The sequence below is a fragment of the Phalangium opilio genome, unplaced genomic scaffold (assembly GCF_054372755.1).
Source record: "Phalangium opilio isolate 3A_F unplaced genomic scaffold, DU_Popi_V2 ptg000002l_1, whole genome shotgun sequence".
NCBI lineage: Eukaryota > Metazoa > Arthropoda > Arachnida > Opiliones > Phalangiidae > Phalangium > Phalangium opilio.
The window spans coordinates 6,839,488-6,863,097 of NW_028324144.1; the positions used below are offsets into that span (position 1 = coordinate 6,839,488).

Genomic DNA, 23,610 nt, shown 5'->3' on the forward strand with positions numbered 1-23,610 from the left:
CTATAGAAGTCAGGAAGTCGTAGTTATGTTATGATCGCCATTTCAAAAGAAAACCGCAAATAAAATGTAAAAGAGATACAATTCACCAACAATTTTCACTACAGAGATACTTTCTTTCTTACAGTGTCGTATGACCGCTGGTGAGTCAAGATAATATGGAATTTTAATTTATGAGCTATGATAAATATTTTGTTCTTTTGCATCGGCTAAAAACCTCTTCTGATAAAACAATGTCCCCAATACCTTTACCGACTCCATTCGGACCACTCCAAACGCAATTTTGTTTGTCCAGAGTTTAAGAGTCTATCTAGGCCTTCGTGTTCTTTAGTAGAGGGCATGCCTCTTAACCGAAGTAGAAAAGTGAGCGATTCGCGAAGTAGATTTTATCTGCGCTCGGATTTAGGAGTCTTTTTCTTTCGCACTCGAACACGATGGATTAGAGAACCGAGGGACCTGCTCCATAGCATTCTAAAAGGTCAAGGCCTCAGCGTAGCGAATGAAATAGTTTTGTTTTCGTTTTGAAATATCTGCTTGGTTTGGGAAACTTTGTTGCAGGGATATATCAAATTTCATGGAACAAAAATGCCTCAATGTGTTACAAACATCAAATTTTCCACGAAAACACGATAAATATTAAAATCAGATTAGGAAAGCATAATAATCTATATTTCACTTCCAGGTATTTAATTCTTGTCCATGTTCAGCTTACAGAATATTGTGCTTAGCATAAATGAATGAAGGAAATATTTCCTTAAGTTAGCATACGTGCATGTCATGATACCACATTTATCATTTTATCAGCCCACCCATCCTTCCATTGTAAGTTTGAATCAAAAGCCTGGTAGATGCGGACTATATACTTTTTCTCATTATTTTTCCCCATGTTCAATTAACGTTAGAAATATTGATCTCCCTATATTCCTTAAGTATTTACTGTTATTACATATTCAAATGGAAATCATGGTCCCAATGTTAAATTAATTCTAAAATTAATTCAGAAAAAAATGAACATGAAGTTGGTTGAGTATACTCAATGGATCATTCCATTAATTTTTGAAGAGAAGCAAACACCACAAGGGAGGGGTCGCCTTCATGGGTTATTTTCCATGTGCCAAGAAGAAACGCTACACGTAGCAAGAGTTGGTTAGCCTCCCGCGTGTAGTAAACTCTGGCTTGGATAACGTTGCCTTTTGGCAAGAGAAAAACAACCTAACAAGGCGGTCTCCCTTATGTGTGTTGACTTCTCTGCAAGCTTTTGATTTTATGGTCTATTGATTTTGTGTTAAGAGTTTCGCACAATTTTGACGATATTGTGTATAACTATTGCTTTTCCAGTTAGAAAATGAGTACTTTAAAAGAAAAAACAAAAACCAATGCTTCTACTTCAGTGAAATAAATGGAAGTTCAAAGGAGAGGTTTTTTCCGATATGAATAACTTTAAGAATACGTTCCTTTGTCTTTTCAGGCTTTTTATAACATAGTTGGAAAGGTACGCTATGTAGAAGGGGTCACGGCAGCTATAAACTTTCTTGGAGTCTGACCCCAAGGAGCATTTTGACATTTTCATGGCATACCGTGAAGCCATTGAATAGAATCGGCCTCTATGGAAAAACGGCTGAGGAAAAACGGCAGGTTATCTATTGCGTTTAAAAACATTTGACTTTTTACCGGTGGAGGATCTTTTGGGAGGGAAAGCGACATTCGTTCGCTGTTATGGCAAAAGACACAAGCTTCTAAGAAGTCAAGGCTTAGACAAACGCGATCGTGGCACTTTATTTTGAGATATTACGACACCGCCTGATTCTGCTCAAGTCTTCTAGAAGGTGAATTTTAGTACTGAAACTATGCAGTGTTTCGTTCAATTAGATACGATTTATAAAGGGTATTTTAATTTAATTTTGAGACGCGTTCTTTGGATATCAATTGCACCGAATCCCACCATTTTCCCCATATTACTAGTCGTCTGTTCGCTTCGTCGTGGCTTATCGGAGTGACTTTCGTTCTGTTTTTCTCGGGTTGTTACTTGCGTACGGAGTTGACGACGGAAAGTTACAACTGCATCGACACCGTCTCGAACTTGGTCGACTTTCTCCCAAAGTCGAACATTTTAATAAATAGATGGTCAAAAAAAATCGCCCTCTATTGACGTTACTTTCATTTTGCATAAAGAGTTCGATTTAGAAATAGGCTTGAAAACGTCCATAAAACCAACCAACCGTAATGTCTTTTTCACGGTAGGTAAAATGAGCCTATATACAGTATAGTGGAATTCAATCTTAGAATGGGCTATTCGCGTTGAAAACATTTTTCTCTTTATAAAAGTCTTTATGTTCGAACTCTTCTAATCTCGGTTTAGTTTAATTACGAAAATATTGACCAGATTCTCTGGGGCATCGAAAAAGTAATCAAAGAACTTAATTTAACTTCTATATCGCGTCAAGCTTCATGATTTCTCATAATTGTTCTGTTTTGATTTCCAGAATACTAGCAATGTTCAGTTTCATGTGCGGGAGAGAGTAATAACGTAGTGTTATCCACGTACTACCAACAACTGTTCCTGGTACGAGTCCAGAAAGGACCCGATGCCAAAACTGGACTCAAAAGTACAAAAGTTTCTTATAAATCTGTTAATTTTTAACGATTATAGGCATAGCATGTTACTTCAGTTTCAAGCTAGGATTTGAGAGAACTGCAAAATGGCACTGAACCAAATGACGTTTCTGGGAAATAATCGATATTTTAAATACAGGTAGTATTTGTATTTCCAAATCTTAAATGTTATCATCGATTTGAAAATTAATTGCGAATTATAGGTACACCGAAGAGACTACTGTAAATGTGACGACAGTTGCGGTGAGTCTCGAATGGAATTCTTTTTCTGATTTCAATTAAACTTAAATATTTCTTGCCAGGAAGCATGGGAGATTAAGGGCCACGCGTCAATTTATAAAAACATGGAGGATTATTTAAAACGATCACTCAACATGAAGTATTTTTCATACTACTTTGAAGTAGATTAGAGCAATTGGGCCAAATAAGTTTTAACGTGTCCGGCGCTAATTCGAAATTTTTAACGGTTAAAAGGGAAATTTTTGATTATTCTTTAAATATTCAATTACTCAAACCAGATTTCAAATAAATTTTATTTCAACTGTAATCAAAAACCAATATTCGAAAAATGTGCAAGAAAATACATTGCCTTTTTTTAACTACATTCAAAAACTTATGATTTTAGATCAATTTACGAAGGACATAAAGTGGCCTTAATTGACCTTTCTAAACTATACGCTATGTCTGATTTTTTAAACGTAAGTGGAAGAGAAATTAGATTGAAATTTAAGCCTACTGATTTACAAATTTCTAATTACCTTTATTCCTGTCTTAGAATGCAAATGTTTTTATGATACCACAGTTACGCTCATATTTCGATGGTCGACAAGAATATTTCAGTCCGGCTCCGGTTTTAGAATCGACCAGAACGATTATTGTGTCCGCCGCCCCTAAGAGAGTCATGTCCACTTCCTTATCCTTCTTAAATATGGATAAAGATGTAAACTTTGCAATTACAATCAACTCAATATCCAGTTCAATGAATTACATTCTTGGTTTAAATAGGTGGTGATATTAATGGGGTCAACGGTGGTGCTTTTGTCACTTTTGCTTGTCATTCACTCCATCGTAACTAACAAATACAAATCGTTGTTCACCAAAAAGGTTGTCAAGAAAATGGCCCAAGAAACCCTGAGAAATGTCTGGGCGAACGCGTCGCTCTTGTGCGCTGAACGTAAGCAATTATTACACGAGATAGTTTTCCCCATAGCGAAAGATTTCCCCACTTGAATTAGTAATAATACTGTTCCGTACTCCGTAGCGATTCCTTCTGTTTTGCCCCACATTACTTGTCGTCTGCTCGCTTCGTCGTGGCTGATCGGGGTGACTTTCATTCTGTTTTTCTTGGGTTGTTTCTTGCGGACGGAGTTCACCACGGAAAGCTACAGTCGCATCGACACCCTCTCGGACTTGATTAAATCGGGAATTCCACCTATCATTTTAGAAGATAGCGGAACTCTAGGCTATCTGAAATATTTGGTGATTAAGCGTTTCCGTGATAAGTTACTCTAGACCATAAGCATATCAAACCACCCGTAAGCGTGAATCGGCGAGAAATTAGCCACATACATTGTCTAGGTAAAACTCGCGACACAAGTCTTCCTGGTGGCACAAAAGGGAAACTTTATTCAAATCGCGCAAGGGATGCTACCGGAAGCTTGGGAATAAATACAAGGATTAATATATATCTTAAACTTACCTATTATAAGCTCTACCTCTATTAATACTTGTAATCATAACAAACATTGTCGTCTGCTAGTGGGGCTAAAACGTGGATTTTGAAGTTCGCGTAATAAAGGCATGCGGCAACCTACACTTTTATCTTTTGTACTTATAAGAAACCAGTTGTACTGTGTACACTTATCACTAACAGTTTTTCCCATTTTCTTTAAAAATTCGAGATAATTTGCTGTTGCTAATCTTAAACAAACAACTTAATTCTTAAAAGCCCGTACTAAACCGATTACCGCTGCCATTTATTGCAGAAGCAGACGACTGCTTAGATTTCCGGGTTATAAGGTGGTAGGGAGAATCGGGAAGGAGATAATTGCTTCGTTTTCCCTCTAGGTAGCGTAGAACCTCAAATTTCTCTCTGGCGCCCTTGTACAATGGTGATACCGTGGTCTTATTGTGAATTCACGCTTACGGGTGGTTTGATATGCTTATGTCTAGACTTATCAAGTCATTTGTGTGCATCTGTAGGCAAATCAGGATCCAGTAGTTAAGAAATGGCTAGACGCACTCGATCAGGAAAATACTGTCGTTAATGTTATGGATTTTTTGTCACTTGATGGATATCTTCCGATTCTTTTGGGGGAAAAAGCTCTAATCGCAGAGGACATCGTGTTGACTTGGATAATGGGAGACTTTATGATAATTGATCCAGCGAGTAGAAACTTGTTGGCCGAAAATGGAGGTATTTACTTTTCGCAGGACGTAATTAAGTTCGACTACATACACTACATCTTCAACACCTCTTGGGTGAAAACCTCACCACAAATGCACGAAAACCTCCGACTGAGGTCGGTACTAATTTCTTATATTAAAATTATTAAAGAACTTCACGAATGTTTTTATTACAGCCTGGAACCAATTTTTGATACGCAAGTTTTCAAATACTTGGACTTTGAGAAGATTTACTCAATTGAACAAGTCAAGTGGAAGAGACAGTTGGAAAGTACAGCTGATTTGGACCTGAGTAGCGTCTTCGTTCCGTTCTACTTGCTCTTCATGCTTTTGTCTGGAGCAGTAGCCACCGTCATCACCGAAATTTTCTTCAACCAATTTGCGTAATAGCTGATAATTTATTATACGTCACGAGACACATGGAATTTGGCCAAATATCAAAATAGTTTCCGCTTTGGTATGAAAAATGCGTGATAAGTCATTTTAAATTTGCCTAAGCTTGTAAGTACACTTACGCGTTCAATATGATAAAATAAATTAGAACTCAATTGTTAACTAATTAACAAAAGAATTAAACCTCGCATAACTAAAATCTGGCAAATATATACGACTGAAATTTTCAGTTATTTAATTAATCGATATAAGTACAAAGATTAAATTGTACCAAATGCTAAAACGCATTAAATGAAACATACTTCACTATTACTGTAATTGAAGTTGACCTCTATTAATGCAGTTTTGAAAACTCCGTTACGACACTACAGTCTTTGTCATAATCTCTGAGAGGTAAAAACTGGAAAATATACACGGTTTACGTTCTCCCATTTCCAAGGAAATTATTGACCTCGAAAATTACAGTTTATATCATTCCTCTACTGCAATTAGCTTAAATGTGTAATCGGGTTCTTTAAGCGACACTACACAGTTTACAATACAGTGAACACACACTACTCTCCCGACTGAGCAAAACCGCCTACAGGAGTACAGTTCCCACTGTATTAGAGAAAATGAACTGTACAACATAAACTTTTCGTTACGCGAAACTGACGTTTTTAATCATTTGTTAATCTTACCCCTTTTACCTCAGACATCATTTGAGAAACTGGCCCAACTTTAATTTAAATGGAGGGGTAAGACTACCAGGTAGTATAACCACAGAAATTTACGGAAATGTTATTTAAAGGAGGAAGATTTTCGATGTTTAATGAAGAAATATGAATTTTTTGCTTAATCCATCGAACGATGAGACATTCTTCGACTTCAAAAAGCATTTTCAAAATATGTTAACATAATTTGTGTAGTTAAAAACTGAAATACACTATGAAACTCATTTCACACATATTAAATTAATTTCACTAATAAATAATCTTTTAATACCATAACATTGAAACTAAAATCGTTTCTTGACCAGATTGATTTATCACAGCCGTCACAATTTAAAAATAGAGTATTTCTTCATCGTCGCGTAAGACTTTCCCTGATTAACTTTTCCAACCTAATCACTGGCGATTCGAAAGCAATTGAAGTCACGAACGCCAAGCCATACGTTAGAACTGTGAATCCTAAGTAATGAACAGCCTGAAAATATTTCGATGTTCGTCTTACGTTATATCCCCGATAAGGTTTTAAAATTAGCCTACTAACTGAGACATAAGAATACGAGCCGGAAAAGCACTGAAGAAAATGCCACGGAGAAACTGCAAGTTTTGTAGCTCATATGCTAACACAATTGGGCAAGTCTAAGCACCCATGCAAGAAAATTGTACAAACGGGAAATTCTAGGTTGAGACACAATTCCGAACTTCGAATTTTCCGAATGTACATCGAAACTACCAGCAAATTCCGAACTTCAAAAAAGCATAATATAGTAATATCAGTGATCAAAATTTAAAATAAGCCCTTAGCTCAAAAGGCATTCAAGGTAATATACCATGTCAAAGTTGCAAGTAGCATTTCTAAACGGGAACAGTGAGGTCAGGGGAATAGAAGCTTTAAATTTCTGGGTAGAGCTTTCACGCATTTGCATATTACAATTAGTGCAATAAAAACATCCTATCAGAAACCAATTATAACTATATCAAAATCGGAACCATTAAGCGTTTAAAGGCTTCAAAATAACGCTACTTAAGCCTTGGTTATCAAACACATAAAATAAGCCACAAACTAGAGCTAAGGCTTGGTACTCATAAACAAAGAAAATACTATAACACACTATAATATACTATAACACACTATAATATACTCTAAAACCATTAGGTTTCACTCACCACAAAGGCATTACTGATTGCAACAGGTGTCCGTAGACTAAGGAAGTAATAGTAAATGATCAATGGATGAGTCAAATAGGCGCAGTAGGTCAAACGGCTCAAGGGAATCCACAATTTCCAAGATAAAAATTTGTCCACAGGTCCTTAATCACAAATTAAAGTTTAAAATCACAATGCAGCACCACTACAAGTAGCTTCGTAGATACATAAATTAAAACAGCGTTAATAAACATGCCAAATCTAGAACTGAGGCTTAACCCGCAAAAAAAAACCCTAAACGAGGTTTAAATGCATTATGAAATATGAACGTCCCGAATTCCGAGGGCTAAAGAACACAGAATGAAGGGATTTCTAGAGCCACGTGTAGCTCACGGCAGACTACTAAGATGATAAGAAAATAGGCCGAAATGTCTTTAATTTTTTTTTCTTGCAAGACTAAATGTTTTATATAGTGGCTGATAGCATTTTCTTGCGGGTTTTAATATAACAATTCTCGAAATGATAAAAAATAGAAATTTCTAGTTGAAAAAAAAAACTTTTGGTGTCATGTTGTCTATTAATATTTAATCTCAGAGTTAGAGTATCTCTAGACCAAGTAGCGCCGTTTGGTGAAATTCGACGTGACAAATCAAAGTTCCATCATCAGCAGTGGACCCTTTATGTTTCGCGTTTACGTGAATAGATGGCGTTATATAGATGTTCAGTTCGAAACTGTGGACGTGATTCAACTGAACCAATCATCGGTAAACTGGAAACCCCTCAGGTCCTAACTGGTCCAGCAATGATGAAGGAACTTTGATCTGTGACGTCAGACTTCACCAATCGGGGCTACTCGGTCTAAATATACTCTACTCAGTGCGGTTTGTTCCGAAGCTACTGTTTTCCTTGAGCTGTAAACAGAAGCCATGGCTTAAGAGCTACATCCTCCGGTTATGGGTTTCTTTCAGGAGCGTAGGCAAATTTCGTTAGTGGAGAGAATTTTTGGACAATTTTAATAATCTTATTAGCAATTTTGTCTATCAGAGACGGAAGTCTTTAATTTCTGTCAGTATCAACATAATGTAAGGCCTGAGGTCAGAATCACGCATAGGATCGCATCTGTAAGTTTCTTGCAAAGGATTAAATTTTGATTTTTGGCATTCTCCTCGTTCAGGGTTGTATGAGCATAAACAATCATGTCTTAAACTTCTCCAGGATATAAATTTTATACTGACCTCCGTGTCCAGTCAAGCACGCAAATATGACCCAACCTACGGCTATAACCCAAGCTGATCGGGATAGGGCATAATAAAAAGCGGCGGTTGTCAGTCCAAAGTTTGCATTGTGAACTCCGTAAACGTCAATCAATGCAAGGCCTACTGCCGCACTCCACAAACCAAGGTTCCAAATCTGAGAAGGAAAACCGAGAAAGAAGTTTTAATATTAACCAATTATCTAACCTTATAACTTAAATAAATTTCGTACTGCAATCATGAAAAGTAGACGCTAATCATTGGATTGCTATCTACTCATTTTAATTACAAATAAATTTAATCTCGTACATACCGTGGAAAAGAAGTTTCGAATTCCTCCGAACTCCAAATAAACGGCGCCCAACAGACAGCCAATCAAATAGGGCCCGATTCTGGTCCAAGGCTTAACGTAGATGTCTTCAAACATGTCCCCGGCACTGATATAATTAATATTGGATAAGATTTCATTGAGGAATAATTTTTTGCAAAATTCATTTGCTCACCCAAGAGCTGCAGGATCAATGTGTAAAATATCAATATGTCCTTCCAGAAATGCAGGCAAGGTAATTTTATTCACTACGACTATGATTGCAGTTGAAATCCAAGAAGCCATTAAAAGTACCAAGATGATGCCACCACCAATATAGCGCCATTTACGTCTTGGACTGTAAGATCGAAATTAACACAATTGATTCGATATTTGAAAAACTAGTTTTTTACTTAATCACTTAACAATTTAACATTTTTGCACTACCTTTTTAAAAAGACTAGAAATAGAGGACTAATAACAAAAAATTGCATATCATTGGCTAAATACCATGCCCATCCGGCACACTAAAGAAACAAGTAGGAATTTTAAAATTAACACATCCATTGGCTATTCGAGAAACGTTTTACGTGTATACTGACACTTTCTGTTAGTCCAAAGTTATTAATGTAAAGAAGGTTTCTCCAAAAGTATTTTGTACAAACATTGCTATCCCTATCCTGGTATGGCCAATAAGGACCGTCACCGATAAAATTGAAGACTGTTGCGTAAGCGAAAACTACAACCATATATACTGGCGTCAATCTACACGTGGAAATTAAAAAGAGTTCAAATGGATTATTCATTGCGAATCAAACAAGTCTTTGAGCGACTGGTTAGCTAGTTTTGGCGACTCAAAATATTTTCATTAGTTCTTCGCTCCATACCGGAGAGAAGCAAACACCACAAGGACGGAGCCACCTTCTTGAGTTATTTCTCTCGCTCTCAGAAGCAACGCTAGAGGCAGTACGAGTTGGCTAGCCCCTACAACTCATGTAGTGAACTCGGGCTCCGTATGGTGTTGGTTCTTGGCGTGAGGGAAATAACCTATGAGGATGCCCCCCACCACCTGTGTGTCGGTTTCTCTGCAAAAAATTAATGGATTCGACAGTGTTACCTGATATAGCGATGGAGATAAAATACTCCGATTTTAATTGGTGTTAATATACTTCTGTCTTTTAGGAACAAATACGTCATCAGGAACCCACTAAATATAAGAAAAAGTATTAATTAGACTGGAATTGATACTACCAGGTGATCAGTTTCTAAACAGGCGTCCCTGTAATACAATAGTGCCAGGCGCATTTTATTTCACTGGCCTTGGGCAATATTCCCTTGTAAAAATGTGTGTGCAAATGTTGTAATTGAAATTTAAAAGTGTGTGGGATATTGGACGAATTTACCATAAATATAAGTTTGCTGACACTAATATATTGAGAGGCAGCAAAGAAACTATTAGAAGATATTCATCCTTTTTAAAAATATTATACAATACCTAAGTAAAAAGAATGTGTCGACTGAAAACTGCGCATTTGTAATCCCTAGAAACGTCCAATCATCGAATCGTTTAAGTAAATCGATCACGTTAGCTTTAAAGAATGGAATAAGATTTAACAATTTAATTTAGAGGTCATGAATGATTGATGAAACTTACTCATCTGTCCAATGCCGAAGACATAAGTATGTCCTAAAATAACCCATGTCATACTTATAAATCTAATTCCGTGTAGACAATTCAATTGCCCCAATTTTTGCGAAGTATCTAATATGGCTTCTCCATTTTTAAGCGCCGAAAAGCACAATAACACTTCGTCAACTAATAAAAAAATAATAAGTTATTTCGATGAAATTAAAATAAACACCTTAAAAGTAACTTACGCCATTTTCTACCAGTACCAACTTCTGGCACCAAAACGTCGGTATCCTGTTCTTTATCGTTGATTGGCTGAATCGTCTCTTCATTGACTAAAGAATTCTCGCCATTGCTTGATTCTTCCGTCTCGTGATTGGTTGTTTCTGCGCTTGAAATTTTGCCAAGATTGTTTGATTTTGTGGAATATCGTTTAATAATGTCGTAAACGGTTCCAGCAAAGTTAAAAGCAAGTATTATAGAAATCACAACTCTAAAAATAGTATTTTGTATTAATTAAAAATATAATATGAGATTTTGAAATATTAAACTCACATAAATGCTATTGATGCACCGTTTAATTTTGAATCATCTGGTAAGCAATTGACCTTTATGATAGGAAAATCTTTGACATAATCCTTCACAATTGGTGTTCTATCTACATATAAATTACAAGATTCAATTGTCTTTTTCATAGTTAGTAATTGCAACTTACTTAAATATTGTAGGAGTAAATAATATTCTACGTTTAAATCATTCGAACTACAGCTATTTGGAACACAAATTCCAGTGCTTATGGCCAAAGTTCCCTAAATTTTTAAAAAAAAAATTAGATTTCTGAAACGATGTCTCAAGAACCGAATTACTTACATTGTTTGGGATGATAGTAGCTATACAGTATCTTCCTTTCAACCCCGAAGGAAATAAGGTTGAGTTTGTTGCTTCGACACTTCTACACTCGTCATAATCACCAGCCCAAAAGGAATTACCCTTTAAAATGCCACTTGATGGTTTTCCAAATGAGTCGATCACTGTGGTGGATAGTGTATTTAAATGATAATCTTTAATGAGCATAAGTTTCCTGTAGTTATTAGTGTGTTTTAATTTAAAATTACTGACAAGACCATAAAGCACAGAATGGGAGTAAATCTAACATTTCAATTGAGATTTTCGAGCAAAGCATTCTGGGGGAATGACGAAATTACACCAAGGTGACCATTTTGAAAATTCAAAAAAAAAATTATTTTACTTTTAAATTTACTATAGGGCTATAATATGTAAACTATAAAAGAATTTGTATTAAAAATGCACCTAGCGTTCCTGGTGAGACTATAACAGAAGTTAATGACTTCTTATCCTGGGAAGTATTGGACACTAAGGCTTTATATAGTATCCATCCCTGCAAGTCAAAATTGCCTATGGCAATCGTAAAAGAGGGTCGAAAGTTTCCTCCCCACTAGGAAAACTATCTAATCTACTGAAAAAAATCCCACTCCGAGAGGCTGTGGCACTCAAACTGTGGGGCGTGTTCAAAACGTCTTCAGCACCAATCGTTGAAAAGCCGTCTGGCTAGAACTCTTATGAAAATCCATTATAATCCGTGGGCCTAGGACCCAACACTAGTTTGACCGGAATTTTTAGCAAACTTTATTAAAACAGCTGTTCTTGTCACCTTTTCTGATTCGTTACCTCAAACCACAGGACACACCTTAAAGTTTCGTTACTTGCCCGCTGCTGGCGCGCAAATCAGCCTGCCAGCTCAAAATGAGGGAAGCGCCGTAGGTGGCGCGGTGATCGGACCTAATAAGAAGTTGGCTAACAGAGATGGTTCCGGATATGGTTAGAGTCCAATACTTCCCAGGATTAGAAGTCATAAACTTCTGACTATAATGACATTCTTAAGACATCAACTGAACTTGAGTCTCCTAAACTTTACCTTTATATGCTGTTCCACTGGAGACTTATGCATGATAATACACTTATGATGTTAGTACTTACACGGTAATGCCCAGCTTTCTTTTAATGATGAAGCCAAATTAGTTAGGTCAGTATTGCATTGCGTGCTATTAGTTGAATTATCACTATGATTTCCATGTTCAAATGTGAACTCGAACTGTGATCTCAAAATCTGTAGTTCGGGCATTTTGAGTAACGTTTTTTTAACAGCTTGACTGGCAAGCATTGAATGTTCAGGTATTGCGTCGAGGAAATTGAACTCCAAGTTTGTTGCAGGATTTTCAGATAGTTCCACATCAATTTCTTCAGCGTTAATAGCAGCGGTAAAAATTGCAAAGAGCAAAATTGCAATTTGAAGATGTGATCCTTCTTTCATTTTGACTTTTTCTTTGAACCCCATTTCAGATTAACTATGATATGTGTGACAATGCCTGCAACATTTTCATACGACAAGAAAGATTAGTGTAAAATACTTTTCATGCAAATAACTGGTGCATGGATGCCCTGGATTATAAAATGCATTGATGTTCTTACAGGGGTGTAATGTATTTTAAAAACAATTGAAAGTATTCAAAAAGTGAAATCAATGATCAGTCACAAAGAGTTAAGAAAAAGTACACTATACTACAGGAATGGAACGTATTATTTGAAAGTCCTTTACCCTGATAGTGCTATTATTTTTACACCTAACCCATAAACTGTTATAACTATTAACAACGAAAAATATAGATAACCAAAACAATTCTGCATTAGTCGATTCACGGTCAATCGCACTTTATAGAAAATACTTTCTTTTTTTGTGAGACTTTAGATAGTGTATGCATCCGCATCAGCTCTGCTTACTTCATAAAGGTCGCTTAATAACCAATTTCGTTTCAATTAAAGACGCCAATTAGATTATTTTTAATGTTACTAATAAGTAACGTGACCAAAACCTAATCAAATTACCACAATCCTGTGTCCAACACGTAACCAAATTACCACAATCCAATTCACAATACCTAACCAAATTACCACAATCAAATGCTCAAAAGCTAACCAAATTACCACAATCCAATGCTCAAAAGCAAACCAAATTACCACAATCTAATGTCCAAAACGTAACCGAATTAGCACAATCCAATGCACAATACCTCACCATATTACCACAATCCAATACCCAAGACGTAACCAAATTACAACAATCCAATGCTCTACCCTAACCAAAACCCCAGAATCCAATGCCCAATATCTAACAAAATTACATCAATCAAATGCCCAATATCTAACAAAATTACAACAATCCAATGCCCAGTACCTAACATTATTCCACAATACAAATTTCAAGGCTTTTTAAACCTTGAAAATATCAGAGAAAGTTGCCTAGATTTTTGACAACACCAACAATGAATTTTTCAATTTAAATTTTCAAATAGTAGTTTAAAATGTCACGAATAAAAACATTCAAGTTAGTAGAATGTTTAGAAAGTGAAAAATGGATAGGTTCTTCGCGTTAAAACACAAATATATTAGAATTCTGTTTTTACTTTAAAAATATAAAAAAATGACAAATTACCTCTGATGTAGATTATTACGCCACGCACGTTGCTACTCTAGATGGGAGAGACAGAACCGCGCCACGAGTGACGGCGTTGTGTTTGCAAGTCTGTTTAAGGGGAAAACCGTATAGAGAAAATTATTGCGTCATAGCGGCGAAACATAACAGCTTAATCAACATAGAACGTTTTGCATCACAGTCACGGGAGCACAACTTATAATTTAAACAGAACGAAATAACAATTTCCTCTCATGAATCTTGTATCCTATTAAAATTATACTTAAAAATATTTTTTGAGTATTAAAACAATAATTATCTTTATATCTGAAGAAACTTAATAGTGATAAGTTATGTTTAATAATTGTTAATTAACAATTAATTCCTTAACGGTGTTCATTATCCTTTTATATGTCCTTTTCTGATAAGTCTGCCATAAATTAAAGGGGATGTTCTTTGGGCGATTTTGAGTCGAAAATGTTCAATGGCATTTTGCCGTCCAGGCCACTGTATTCAAGTTAAGATTGTGCATAGTATTTTACGGACAACCCCTTAAATTTAAGAAACTGAAAAGCAATGCTAATTTTATTAAGGGGTCATCCCTAAAACACTCTAATCATATCTCGAAAACAGTGGCCGCTACGGTAAAGTCATAGAACATTTTCGACTCAAAATCGAAAAAAAAAACACCCGCACATAATTTATGCCAGATTTATCAGAAACACATTGCATAGCAAAATATATTCTTGGGTGAAATGAATAAGTTCATGCAATGGTTATTGCCGTCTAATCCCGCAATATGTAAGTGTACGAGCTCGCTATTGAGATTAAACATCCTTTACGAGTTCGTTTGAATCCTCAAGGTTATTTTAGGCCATTATAAAAGCTTTTGTGATGGATGTGTAACCTTTGCTAGTACTGCAAAGTGAAGTCGTCTTTCGAATAAAGAGGCGTGCTACAAACTTCCTTATCAAAAGAGATTTTTATTGATTATAATTTTTAGCATCGTTGTAGATTATTTATTATATATAGCTAATATGTTTCTAAATTCGGCGATTCAACTTCACGTGTTTACTTGATTAAAACGCACGTGGTTGTCAGGTTTTAAAAGTATCATTTAAAGCAACATTATAGATTAGAATTTTTTTATGTAGTATAAATGAACATTTACAAATGGTTTAGTTTAAATTATCCATTATTTTATATACCCATTTGAAATAAATATTATAACCTTGATTTTTCTTTAAAGCAATTAAAGTTTTTTTTTTTATTTTATTAAACAAGTTCGGAAAGTAGTTTTGCAATACTGCGTGTGGTTTCTAATGTGTTAAGGTTTTACAGCACTTGGTCACAGTACAAAGCAATACACATTGTAGGTAATTATAAAGAACTTCTGTTACAACGTTTAAGGCTATACAAAGGCTCGCGTACATTATTTAGGGGTCACATAAAGTTGAGAAATGCCTGCCCCATTCAATACTCGCACGATACAGTGGCCGCGACAGTATAAGGTGCCATTTCTATATAAGCATACATTTCATCATTCCGTTAAGTTATAGAAAATCAATAAACTCGTAGAAAGTGTAAATAAAGTCTTGCACCTTACAATTACACATTTCACACTTTCATCTGCAAAAGAAAAAAAATTAAAAGAAAAGAATCGATACAAGAGTACATTGAGAGGGTTTCAGATTTCTATGGGATTTCCAAAGCAACCTTACCTCCAGAATTGGAAGGTTTTAACATAGTACCACTAAAAGCTGTGCCAACGTTTTCAACTGAAATTGGCCTTGAAGAAGCTAGTTATACCGCATTATTCTTGAATTTAGTATCGACAGTAACCTCGCAAAGCCTTACCTATGCAAGTTGGAAGCTTATTGAGGATCTTTTCACACCCAGCTTATAACATACTTGTTTTTCGTGTGTACACACACCCCACCAGCCACCCCAACAAACCATGGTCGTGTAACTCCGTTAGGTTATCACACAATCACACGGCGTAAAAAATGTGACATTCCCTAAATCAGTTAGGTAGTAAATAATTTAATAGGACCAAAATAAAGTCATTCTCCTGAATTAAAAATATATCAAATTTTTATTTTATCAAACCTGTCATGCTGTTTTTTCTATTGTAAGAATAAGTAAAGAGGTAAATCATTCTCATATTCCCTCTAGACAAATTAAGAATCACCTGTAAAATTTAGGACTTGTGACTTGTGAGTAGTTATTTTAGCACTGTATATGTTAGAACTTTCAAAGAGTACAAGTAATCCCTTTTGCACAACACGTAGTCTGATTAAGAGTGCCTGGCCCCTCGGATGTCAAAAATTTAATTTTTTCTAACGGACCTCTATTTATACAGTCGATATACGAAAACTGCTACAGTTCTTAAATCAATAATATGTCAAAGATGACAAAATAAAGCATTTCAGTATTTGCCAATTTCATAAATTCGTGAAACTCTCCAACAAGAAGGATATATAAATGGAGTAACGCTAAATTTCTTTTACGCATGACGCAAGATATACTGATAAAAATAGGAACTACGTTCCGACAAGCGTAAGCGCCAGATGGAGTCTACACAAAACTCAACAATGGAACAGTCATAAGTTCCGTTCTTTTTAGTAAAATGGACGAAAGAATTAAAGGGTTACACCCACACCAAATTACATTCCTTGTTTTTTGTTTGAAAGTATATAGATGATTTACGTATTTGGATATGCAGAATTTAAATATCTTCTTTTTGTAGCTCCAAAAAATGTTTTAACCTTAAAATAATAGTTCAAAAAACAGCGATTAGCTCGCCCTTTGCCCCACCATATTTGAATTTCACATTATATACACGGAGCCACCCTGCTTGTTAAAATGTCCGGATACGTCCCAAAACAGCACCTCTTTTTAGTAAACAGCATACTGCCATCTATGAAAATGATACGGCAAAGCTCAGGAAAAGTCAATGCTGCGTCAAGGTTTACGTTGCTACCGAAGCTCTCACCTCTCGAACTAAACTGAAATCCCACTACGTCATAATGCATATGCCCGTGGGACCCAAGCCGCCCCCACACCAAAATTTTGAGGTGGCCACGGGCCCCTGCAATAAGGGAATGCAATAAGCCACTAAAACCAACATAGAGGAGTGTTTTCTGAATTTTGTTATGAATAGATTCATTCTTTTCACTATAGTTTGTATGAGTATTGTATTATAAATGGTTGTAAGAGTGAGGTGACCGGTCAATGCCTCAGCGGCAGGCAGACCATCCTTGCCAGGTTGACTGGATTTTATGGTTCTCACGTCAATTAAATTTAGACACTACAACAAAAAGGTTGACAGTTGACTCAAATAGTGAAGGGAATGAAGGACAGCATAGAAAAGTGTAACTGGGCTTATGAAAATCACCCGTTTTTAGCATGCTCTAGTCTAGTATAGAGCGACTTTAGTGCCTTGGACCTAATAGGAAGGTCCCACTTCTGTTCCAATGCCCGTACGGAATAATGCATGGGTCTGGCTAACTTCATAGATTAGATAAAAAAAAATTCAACCCGTTTTTCAGTCTATCTCACAGTTTTCTAAGTTAGTGAGTTTAAGGAGTTTTGACAGTGGAAATCTCGAAAAAATTTTAGGATTTTTACATTTGGTAGACTTTTGTCCATTTTAATTCGCACTCAAATCATAACTCGAAAACAGTGGTCTGTACGGAAAAATGTTATACATTTCGACTCAAAATTGCCCAAAGACCATCCCCCTTAATTTAAGGGTGTATATCTTTCCACCCCAGCTCCAAGATTGCCTGATTTTTTTCGTAAAGTTATAAAAATGTATACTCCATAAATAGATTCTTTTTGAGCAAAACTAAATCTCAGTAATTCACCTGTCGGCTGTGTTAGACACTTCGTTCCTATTTTGTTTCCACAAAGGTCTCGTGACAATCATTTCGCCCAAAGCTAATTTAAGCGACTTTTATCATAAAAACAATTCAATGGAATAGTGAGATTTTCAAATCTATTAACGAAAACCAAAAAAAAAAAGCGTGAAACGTGTTGGCAAGATTACAAAAGCAGCAACGGATAGACAACGAAGCTTTTCGTGAAAAAAGTGAATTTTCTGTTGGTGAACATCGTGTAATCCTTTTCACACCGGTTCCAAGGTTGGCTGATTAATCACTGCTGTAAAATTTTGACAACGGTGTGATACAAATGTTCAATAGAAGAAAAGTCGAGCCAAACAATTCTAAGAAAGTTAATGAAACACCAATTTGTGTTCGTAAAAACTTTCTGTTTAACCTGGTATTCCAAATACTTAGATGTTTGGGACTATTTCGAAAGAAAAATCAACGGCGCCATATTGGATTTTGGATAACATTTTTATCACTAAATATATACGCTGTATACTACACATATGTGTACATTTACACCAAACAGTATTCTTTGGAAAAACTTCCTTATAGACTATTTTTCATTCAAAAACTATTTTCACTCGTTTTAATCGCCTGCATAGTCAATATATTTTTGTTTAGAGAAACACTCTCCCGAAATATTATAAAAACCTTAGACTCGGGCACTAATGTTAAAATTTCAATGACGCTGAATTTAAACGTCTTATTGGCTATGTTTATGGGTATTTACATATTCGTATGTGAAATGAGCGATTTCACATACTTTAACCAAGAACTACAGGAAACTGGCGCGTATACTTATTTCAACATTTCGGACTCACTTTACTGGTATCAAGATTCGAATTTACTTCATGTTTTACACATTGTATATATGATGATGTGGTTTTGGGAAATTATTTTAGGGCAACTACATTACGCCATGATCATGTTCGTAGCCGAAACCTTTAGGTTAAGGGTAATGAAGTTAATTAATATCCGTGATTTCAATGAAGTATGCGAGAAACACACTGAACTGTTTGGAATTCTTAGAAAATTAGATGCTGACCTTCAGTTAATAATTCTGATTTCAGTTTTCAAATTTGGAATGGATTTTTTAGGCAGTTTTTCAATGTTGTACGAGCTCTTTGATTATGTACAAAATCAGTCCAGCTTTTGGCGCTCTCTCTTTTTTATTTTTAGCTATATTTTACCCGTGTTCATTGGCGCCTCATTTTTAATTACGTTATCGTTAATGAACAATTGTAACGGAGTATTGGTGGCCACTTATCACGTGCGATCTTGGAGTGGTGAATTTCAATGTAACTCTATCAGAACGCATGCTGACTTTGTACGTGATTCGTATTTATGGAACAAAATGAACTTTGCGCCTTTGAGATTTACTATTTGGAATTGTGTAACTATTGATATGACTCTGATTGGCGGTTTATTTATGGGTCTCTTTTCTAATTGGGTGTTTGTAGTTGGGGTTGTACATGTAGATAATTCTATTGATGTTTAAATTTAAATTTTAACTATGTTTCCACTTCTTTAAAGAAGGATCTAGTATTTTTTAAGGTTGTAAATTAGTTCCAGCGTTTCGAAATTATTTTTGTCTGGGTTCATGGTGTTTTAGTGTTAGCTCATGGAATTATACTAAGTTAAGAAGTTACCCAAATATCTTTAATTCCTCCTTAGAAATGCAAAGTAAATTAAGAGGTATCGTTTTCAATATTATTTCTTTTGTGGCATCTCTTACGGTGTTTAAGGGTTTAAAAACAATCGAGCAGAAACCGGTAATCATAACAGTATGGCCCTCCGTTGCACTAAAGACCAGAGAACACGTAAATGTTTTTCCAATATTAAAAGTTCCATGCATTTTCATGAAAAACATTTTTGCAGCTAACTATTAAATATTTGTCATTCTTGTCATTAAATATTCAAGTTAAATTTAAAAAAAAAAATTCCAAAAAAATGGAATGAAATGAAATGTTGATATGAATCCAAAATAATGTCAATTGTTAAGCAATTTAAAATGATAAAACAAAATTACTGTTGCTCCATGTTTGAAGCCGAATTGTAAAATGCAAGGATTGTGTGTATTTTGAAACAATTTTTGACGCATAAATAGCATTAGTAGATTGCACATAGAGTCCAACTGGAACATTTGTTGGTACCTATTTGTTGTGTTGGCCGGGTAGTGGTCAGCATTTGGATAGGATAATATCTGTTTGTTTTATCTTTATTCATAATTTGAAATTATCCACGGGAAGTCTATGATTACTGCAATGTAATCACGAATAATTATCTGATTATTATTCATGAATAACTGATTAACCAAAATTCTGTGGATTATCTTATCCAAACGCCGACCACTATGGCCGGTTTAAATAAGTGTATTTATGTGCCGAGTGAAAACACAATGTAATATTAAAAACTGTTTATTAACATTAGTTAATTGTCATAATTATTATTAAAATGATACTTGAAACTGACTACGGTATTATACAACTACGGACTGATGCCCGTTACTCTATACAACGGACTTTATATACAGGATATAAAAAATATTAGGTCTATTAAGTTAAATAGCATTATTACATAAAAAACTGTTAGTCTATTTTTCTAGTTAGTTTTTTACATCCGCGACACATTCGTAACACTATTATATTAACTAAATATCGTGTTGTAACGCCTGACCTTGTTGATGTACTATTTGAAATTCTCGGCTAAATAAAAATTAAATGTCTTTTATTTTCATTAACTAATACCAATTTAAAAATAACAAGTTGGGAAAACCAAAATATTACCTCTCCGAGTCAAGACGACTACTTACAAACTTATTTACCCAGACATGGAAATGTTTCTTAGGTTAAAATTTATGAAATATTAAAGCAGTATACAAAGGATAGCAAATATATTGTAAATCAGACGACATTTTACATCCAATAATGATATACTTGTACACATTAAAATCATCCGATGGGGGGAAAAACGGGAAATGAAGAGATAAAACTTTGGAGGGATATTACCTTTACGTGTTTGTAAAGGCCCAATTTTCTACTCCTCAACTGTATGCCCTCTATGTTCAAAGCCATATTCACAACAGGGTTGCCATGTAAACACTATCCTCTCGTTTCATCTCAACGATTTTCTTAGTTTGTCAACATGACTGTTAACGTTACATAACACCAAAGCTTATTTGTGGCTGCACACACTGAAAGTAAATGCGTACCATAAAAAGCATGAAAACACGAAGCTATTATCCGATTACGATCAGACCTTTCACTGGTCTGGGCTGCGTTCAGCAGAGCTCACCAAAAAAGACAGCGGATTTTGGAAATGTTTACCGGTGAGGTCTGTCGTCATAGCTTTTCTCCGGTCATCGGCGTTTTATAAATGACGCCAGCGCAATAAAGCGTGCAAGGTACCAAGGCTTAACAAAAATTGTATGATAACATATTTATAGAGATAGATAACAACTTTCATAATTAAAATTGGAAACTAACATATCTCTTACAATTCTCGCGTGATCAACTGGTTTCACGCCAATTAAATAGCTATAGTCCCATAGAGCTATTTGTATTAATTCCTCCATGGTTTTTTCACCAAGCTGAGAACTATGCGTTTTACGTCACGTTATCCAAAAAAGCCGACTATTTTCTTTGAAGACCGCGCTAGTTCAGCGCTAACCACCGTGACGTCAAAATTCAAAAACAAAATCCCGCTATGTAGGACACTGCTAACAGCGCTGGCTCTGCTGAACGCGGCCCAGATTTCCACCATGATTATAAAATCTAAGCCTAATTATTTAAAAGTGTATTTAACTTTCGGCTCACTCTGAACCGTTAATGTCTCTGCATTACAGAAACGAAAACCAAACCCAAGCGTTTACTTTTTGGTTCACTAGGCCTATTGACAAATAAGTTCATTTGACCATCATAGTAACGTTGTTCTAGTATTCACTTTAGAAAGGATTATTCTATAAACAGATGTAGTATAGCTTAAGTAATATATAAACATCCATTTTAAATAATAATATTAAAAAAAATCTTTGGAATATCAAAATGAAATAGAGCTTTAAAGCTACAAAAGTACTAAATGCATCATAATTACAAAAAATATTTCCACATATTCACTTTATATTAAGGATAAAGGGAATATTATGGTTCTGTAGGATTTCTTTACACATCAAAACAAAACGAACTTCTAACGCAGCGCACTACTGTAACAACGGACGGACACACACAGACAAAAACATAGACTGCTTTTTAACTCTTTCCGTATTAATTTTGAATTGAGAAACAAGATTATCTTAAATATTAAAATAAATATAATTAATGTTTAATATTTTCTTCGTTAGTTATTCGCCTTATTTAACGTTACATCGTTTTAAAAAAGAACAATTAAACATTCTTGAGAGACTTGACTAATATTGGCGTTTGAAATGAAGCATACGCCGGTTGCTTCGCCTTACTCAACTAGGTAGTATATAAGGGTGTCGAACTACAGCTAAAAGCAAGAACAACCGCAATTGCGAAAACCTATCGTGGACAACCCACCCTAGGGAGGCTAGACGTTTCTCGTAACCCAAGCTGATCGCCGCGAATGTCTTAAACCCAACGATGACGATGGAGTAGAAGCCAGGTGTGCAGACTGGTGTCCATGTGGGATGGACAAAATAAAGACCAGAAGATGGTGGTGTAGAAGCCAGGTGTACAGACTGGTGTCCATGTGGGATGGACAATGACCAGAAGATGGTGGTGTTAGAAGCCAGTATGTACAGACTGGTGTCCAAGTGGAATGGACAAAAACAAAGACCAGAAGATGGTGGTGATTAGAAGCCAGTATGTACAGACCGGTGTCCATGTGGGATGGACAATGACCAAAATATGGTGGTGATTAGAAGCTAGTATGTACAGACTGGTGTCCAAGTGGAATGGACGAGGTCCAGAAGATGATGGTGATTAGACGCTAGTATGTACATTTGGTGTCCGTGTGGAATGGACAAAGACCAGAAGATGGTGGTGTGAAAACTCAAGTAGAGGAGCCATTACCGTGACTGTGAATGCAGTTCGGAAATGGCGAACACGTTTGCTCCGATTTGGAAACTGCGAACGCGGTCACGTGGGTGTAACAACAGACACACAGACACACACACACCCACACACCCAGACACACACGATCGTTACAGAACCTCTCCGTGACATACGTCACTCGGAGAGGTAAAAACCTGCATTTATTTAGAGCATCATTGTAATAGGGGAGCTTAATTGTTGTTTAGCATTTAATTTTTTACTCGGTATAACCGTGTAACAACTAGAATTGGGAGAAACCTACACTTTTAAATTTGTGACACCTTCAAGGACGTTCCTCTCAAAAAGATTGCACAACGTAGTCAAGGTTATCCTAAAGCATATCTGAGATAAGATTTCGTTGTTAAAAACAATTCTTGCATTTAAAGATCCTCACTAGAGGGCAGTTCCTAAAGCGATTTTGCGGGAAATCTGCTCACGCTTGCCACGTTGCAAGTTCTAACGAAGTTTTGCCCATCCCTTTTATACGGTGACTATTGTGAATCTAATATGACGGTCGTCAGTCTAAAAAGATCGTACAAGTACAAGTAATAAGACCCTGTCCAAGGGTCGTAACATAAAAGAAGTAGTAGAAGCAAAGGCCCAGCGTGTACACCGAATACGCTGAGTCACTGGCCCCTCGCCAGTCAAAATATCTCCCTGTTTCTAACGAACCTGTATTAATGCGTTTGAAAAACAAGAAACTGTAACACGCTATAGTTCT

At 35.8% G+C, this 23,610-nt stretch overlaps 3 protein-coding genes across 3 annotated transcripts; 1 reads left to right on the plus strand and 2 right to left on the minus strand.

Moving 5' to 3' along the window:
• Positions 1-2,910: 2,910 nt before the first annotated feature.
• Positions 2,911-6,060, plus strand: LOC149718477 (uncharacterized). Its single transcript, XM_089840014.1, has 6 exons — positions 2,911-3,308; positions 3,386-3,550; positions 3,616-3,784; positions 3,872-4,089; positions 4,813-5,132; positions 5,193-6,060. The coding sequence occupies exons 1-6, from the start codon at positions 3,291-3,293 to the stop codon at positions 5,401-5,403; spliced, it is 1,101 nt and encodes a 366-aa protein (XP_089696140.1). The 5' UTR covers positions 2,911-3,290; the 3' UTR covers positions 5,404-6,060.
• Positions 6,061-6,362: 302 nt separating this feature from the next.
• On the minus strand, positions 6,363-10,037 carry LOC149718478 (nose resistant to fluoxetine protein 6-like). Its single transcript, XM_089840353.1, has 8 exons — positions 9,940-10,037; positions 9,425-9,587; positions 9,270-9,349; positions 9,019-9,180; positions 8,829-8,952; positions 8,498-8,672; positions 7,284-7,426; positions 6,363-6,594 (listed from the first exon to the last, which is right to left on the minus strand). Exons 1-8 carry the CDS (start codon positions 10,017-10,019, stop codon positions 6,472-6,474), a joined length of 1,050 nt encoding a protein of 349 aa, XP_089696479.1. The 5' UTR covers positions 10,020-10,037; the 3' UTR covers positions 6,363-6,471.
• On the minus strand, positions 10,019-14,178 carry LOC149718479 (O-acyltransferase like protein-like). The gene is made up of 8 exons (XM_089860940.1): positions 13,964-14,178; positions 12,451-12,839; positions 11,323-11,483; positions 11,168-11,261; positions 11,008-11,110; positions 10,701-10,945; positions 10,477-10,638; positions 10,019-10,029 (listed from the first exon to the last, which is right to left on the minus strand). The coding sequence occupies exons 2-8, from the start codon at positions 12,806-12,808 to the stop codon at positions 10,019-10,021; spliced, it is 1,134 nt and encodes a 377-aa protein (XP_089717066.1). The 5' UTR covers positions 12,809-12,839; positions 13,964-14,178.
• Between the last annotated feature and the right edge of the window lie 9,432 nt (positions 14,179-23,610).

What these genes read in the sequence shown, in the direction of transcription:
- LOC149718477 (XM_089840014.1), top strand. An exon ending in TCTTAAATATGGATAAAGAT is followed by an intron (nt 3,551 to 3,615) that starts GTAAACTTTGCA and finishes TGGTTTAAATAG; the next exon opens with GTGGTGATATTAATGGGGTC. An exon ending in TAGGCTATCTGAAATATTTG is followed by an intron (nt 4,090 to 4,812) that starts GTGATTAAGCGT and finishes GTGCATCTGTAG; the next exon opens with GCAAATCAGGATCCAGTAGT.
- LOC149718478 (XM_089840353.1), bottom strand. Translation starts at nt 10,019, where the DNA reads ATGACGTATTTGTTCCTAAAAGACAGAAGTATATTAACACCAATTAAA. An exon ending in ACTTTGGACTAACAGAAAGT is followed by an intron (nt 9,350 to 9,424) that starts GTCAGTATACAC and finishes TTGTTTCTTTAG; the next exon opens with TGTGCCGGATGGGCATGGTA. An exon ending in TTCGAAACTTCTTTTCCACG is followed by an intron (nt 8,673 to 8,828) that starts GTATGTACGAGA and finishes TTTCCTTCTCAG; the next exon opens with ATTTGGAACCTTGGTTTGTG.
- LOC149718479 (XM_089860940.1), bottom strand. Translation starts at nt 12,808, where the DNA reads ATGGGGTTCAAAGAAAAAGTCAAAATGAAAGAAGGATCACATCTTCAA. An exon ending in AGAAAGCTGGGCATTACCGT is followed by an intron (nt 11,484 to 12,450) that starts GTAAGTACTAAC and finishes TATCCACCACAG; the next exon opens with TGATCGACTCATTTGGAAAA. An exon ending in TGGTACTGGTAGAAAATGGC is followed by an intron (nt 10,639 to 10,700) that starts GTAAGTTACTTT and finishes TTTTTTTATTAG; the next exon opens with TTGACGAAGTGTTATTGTGC.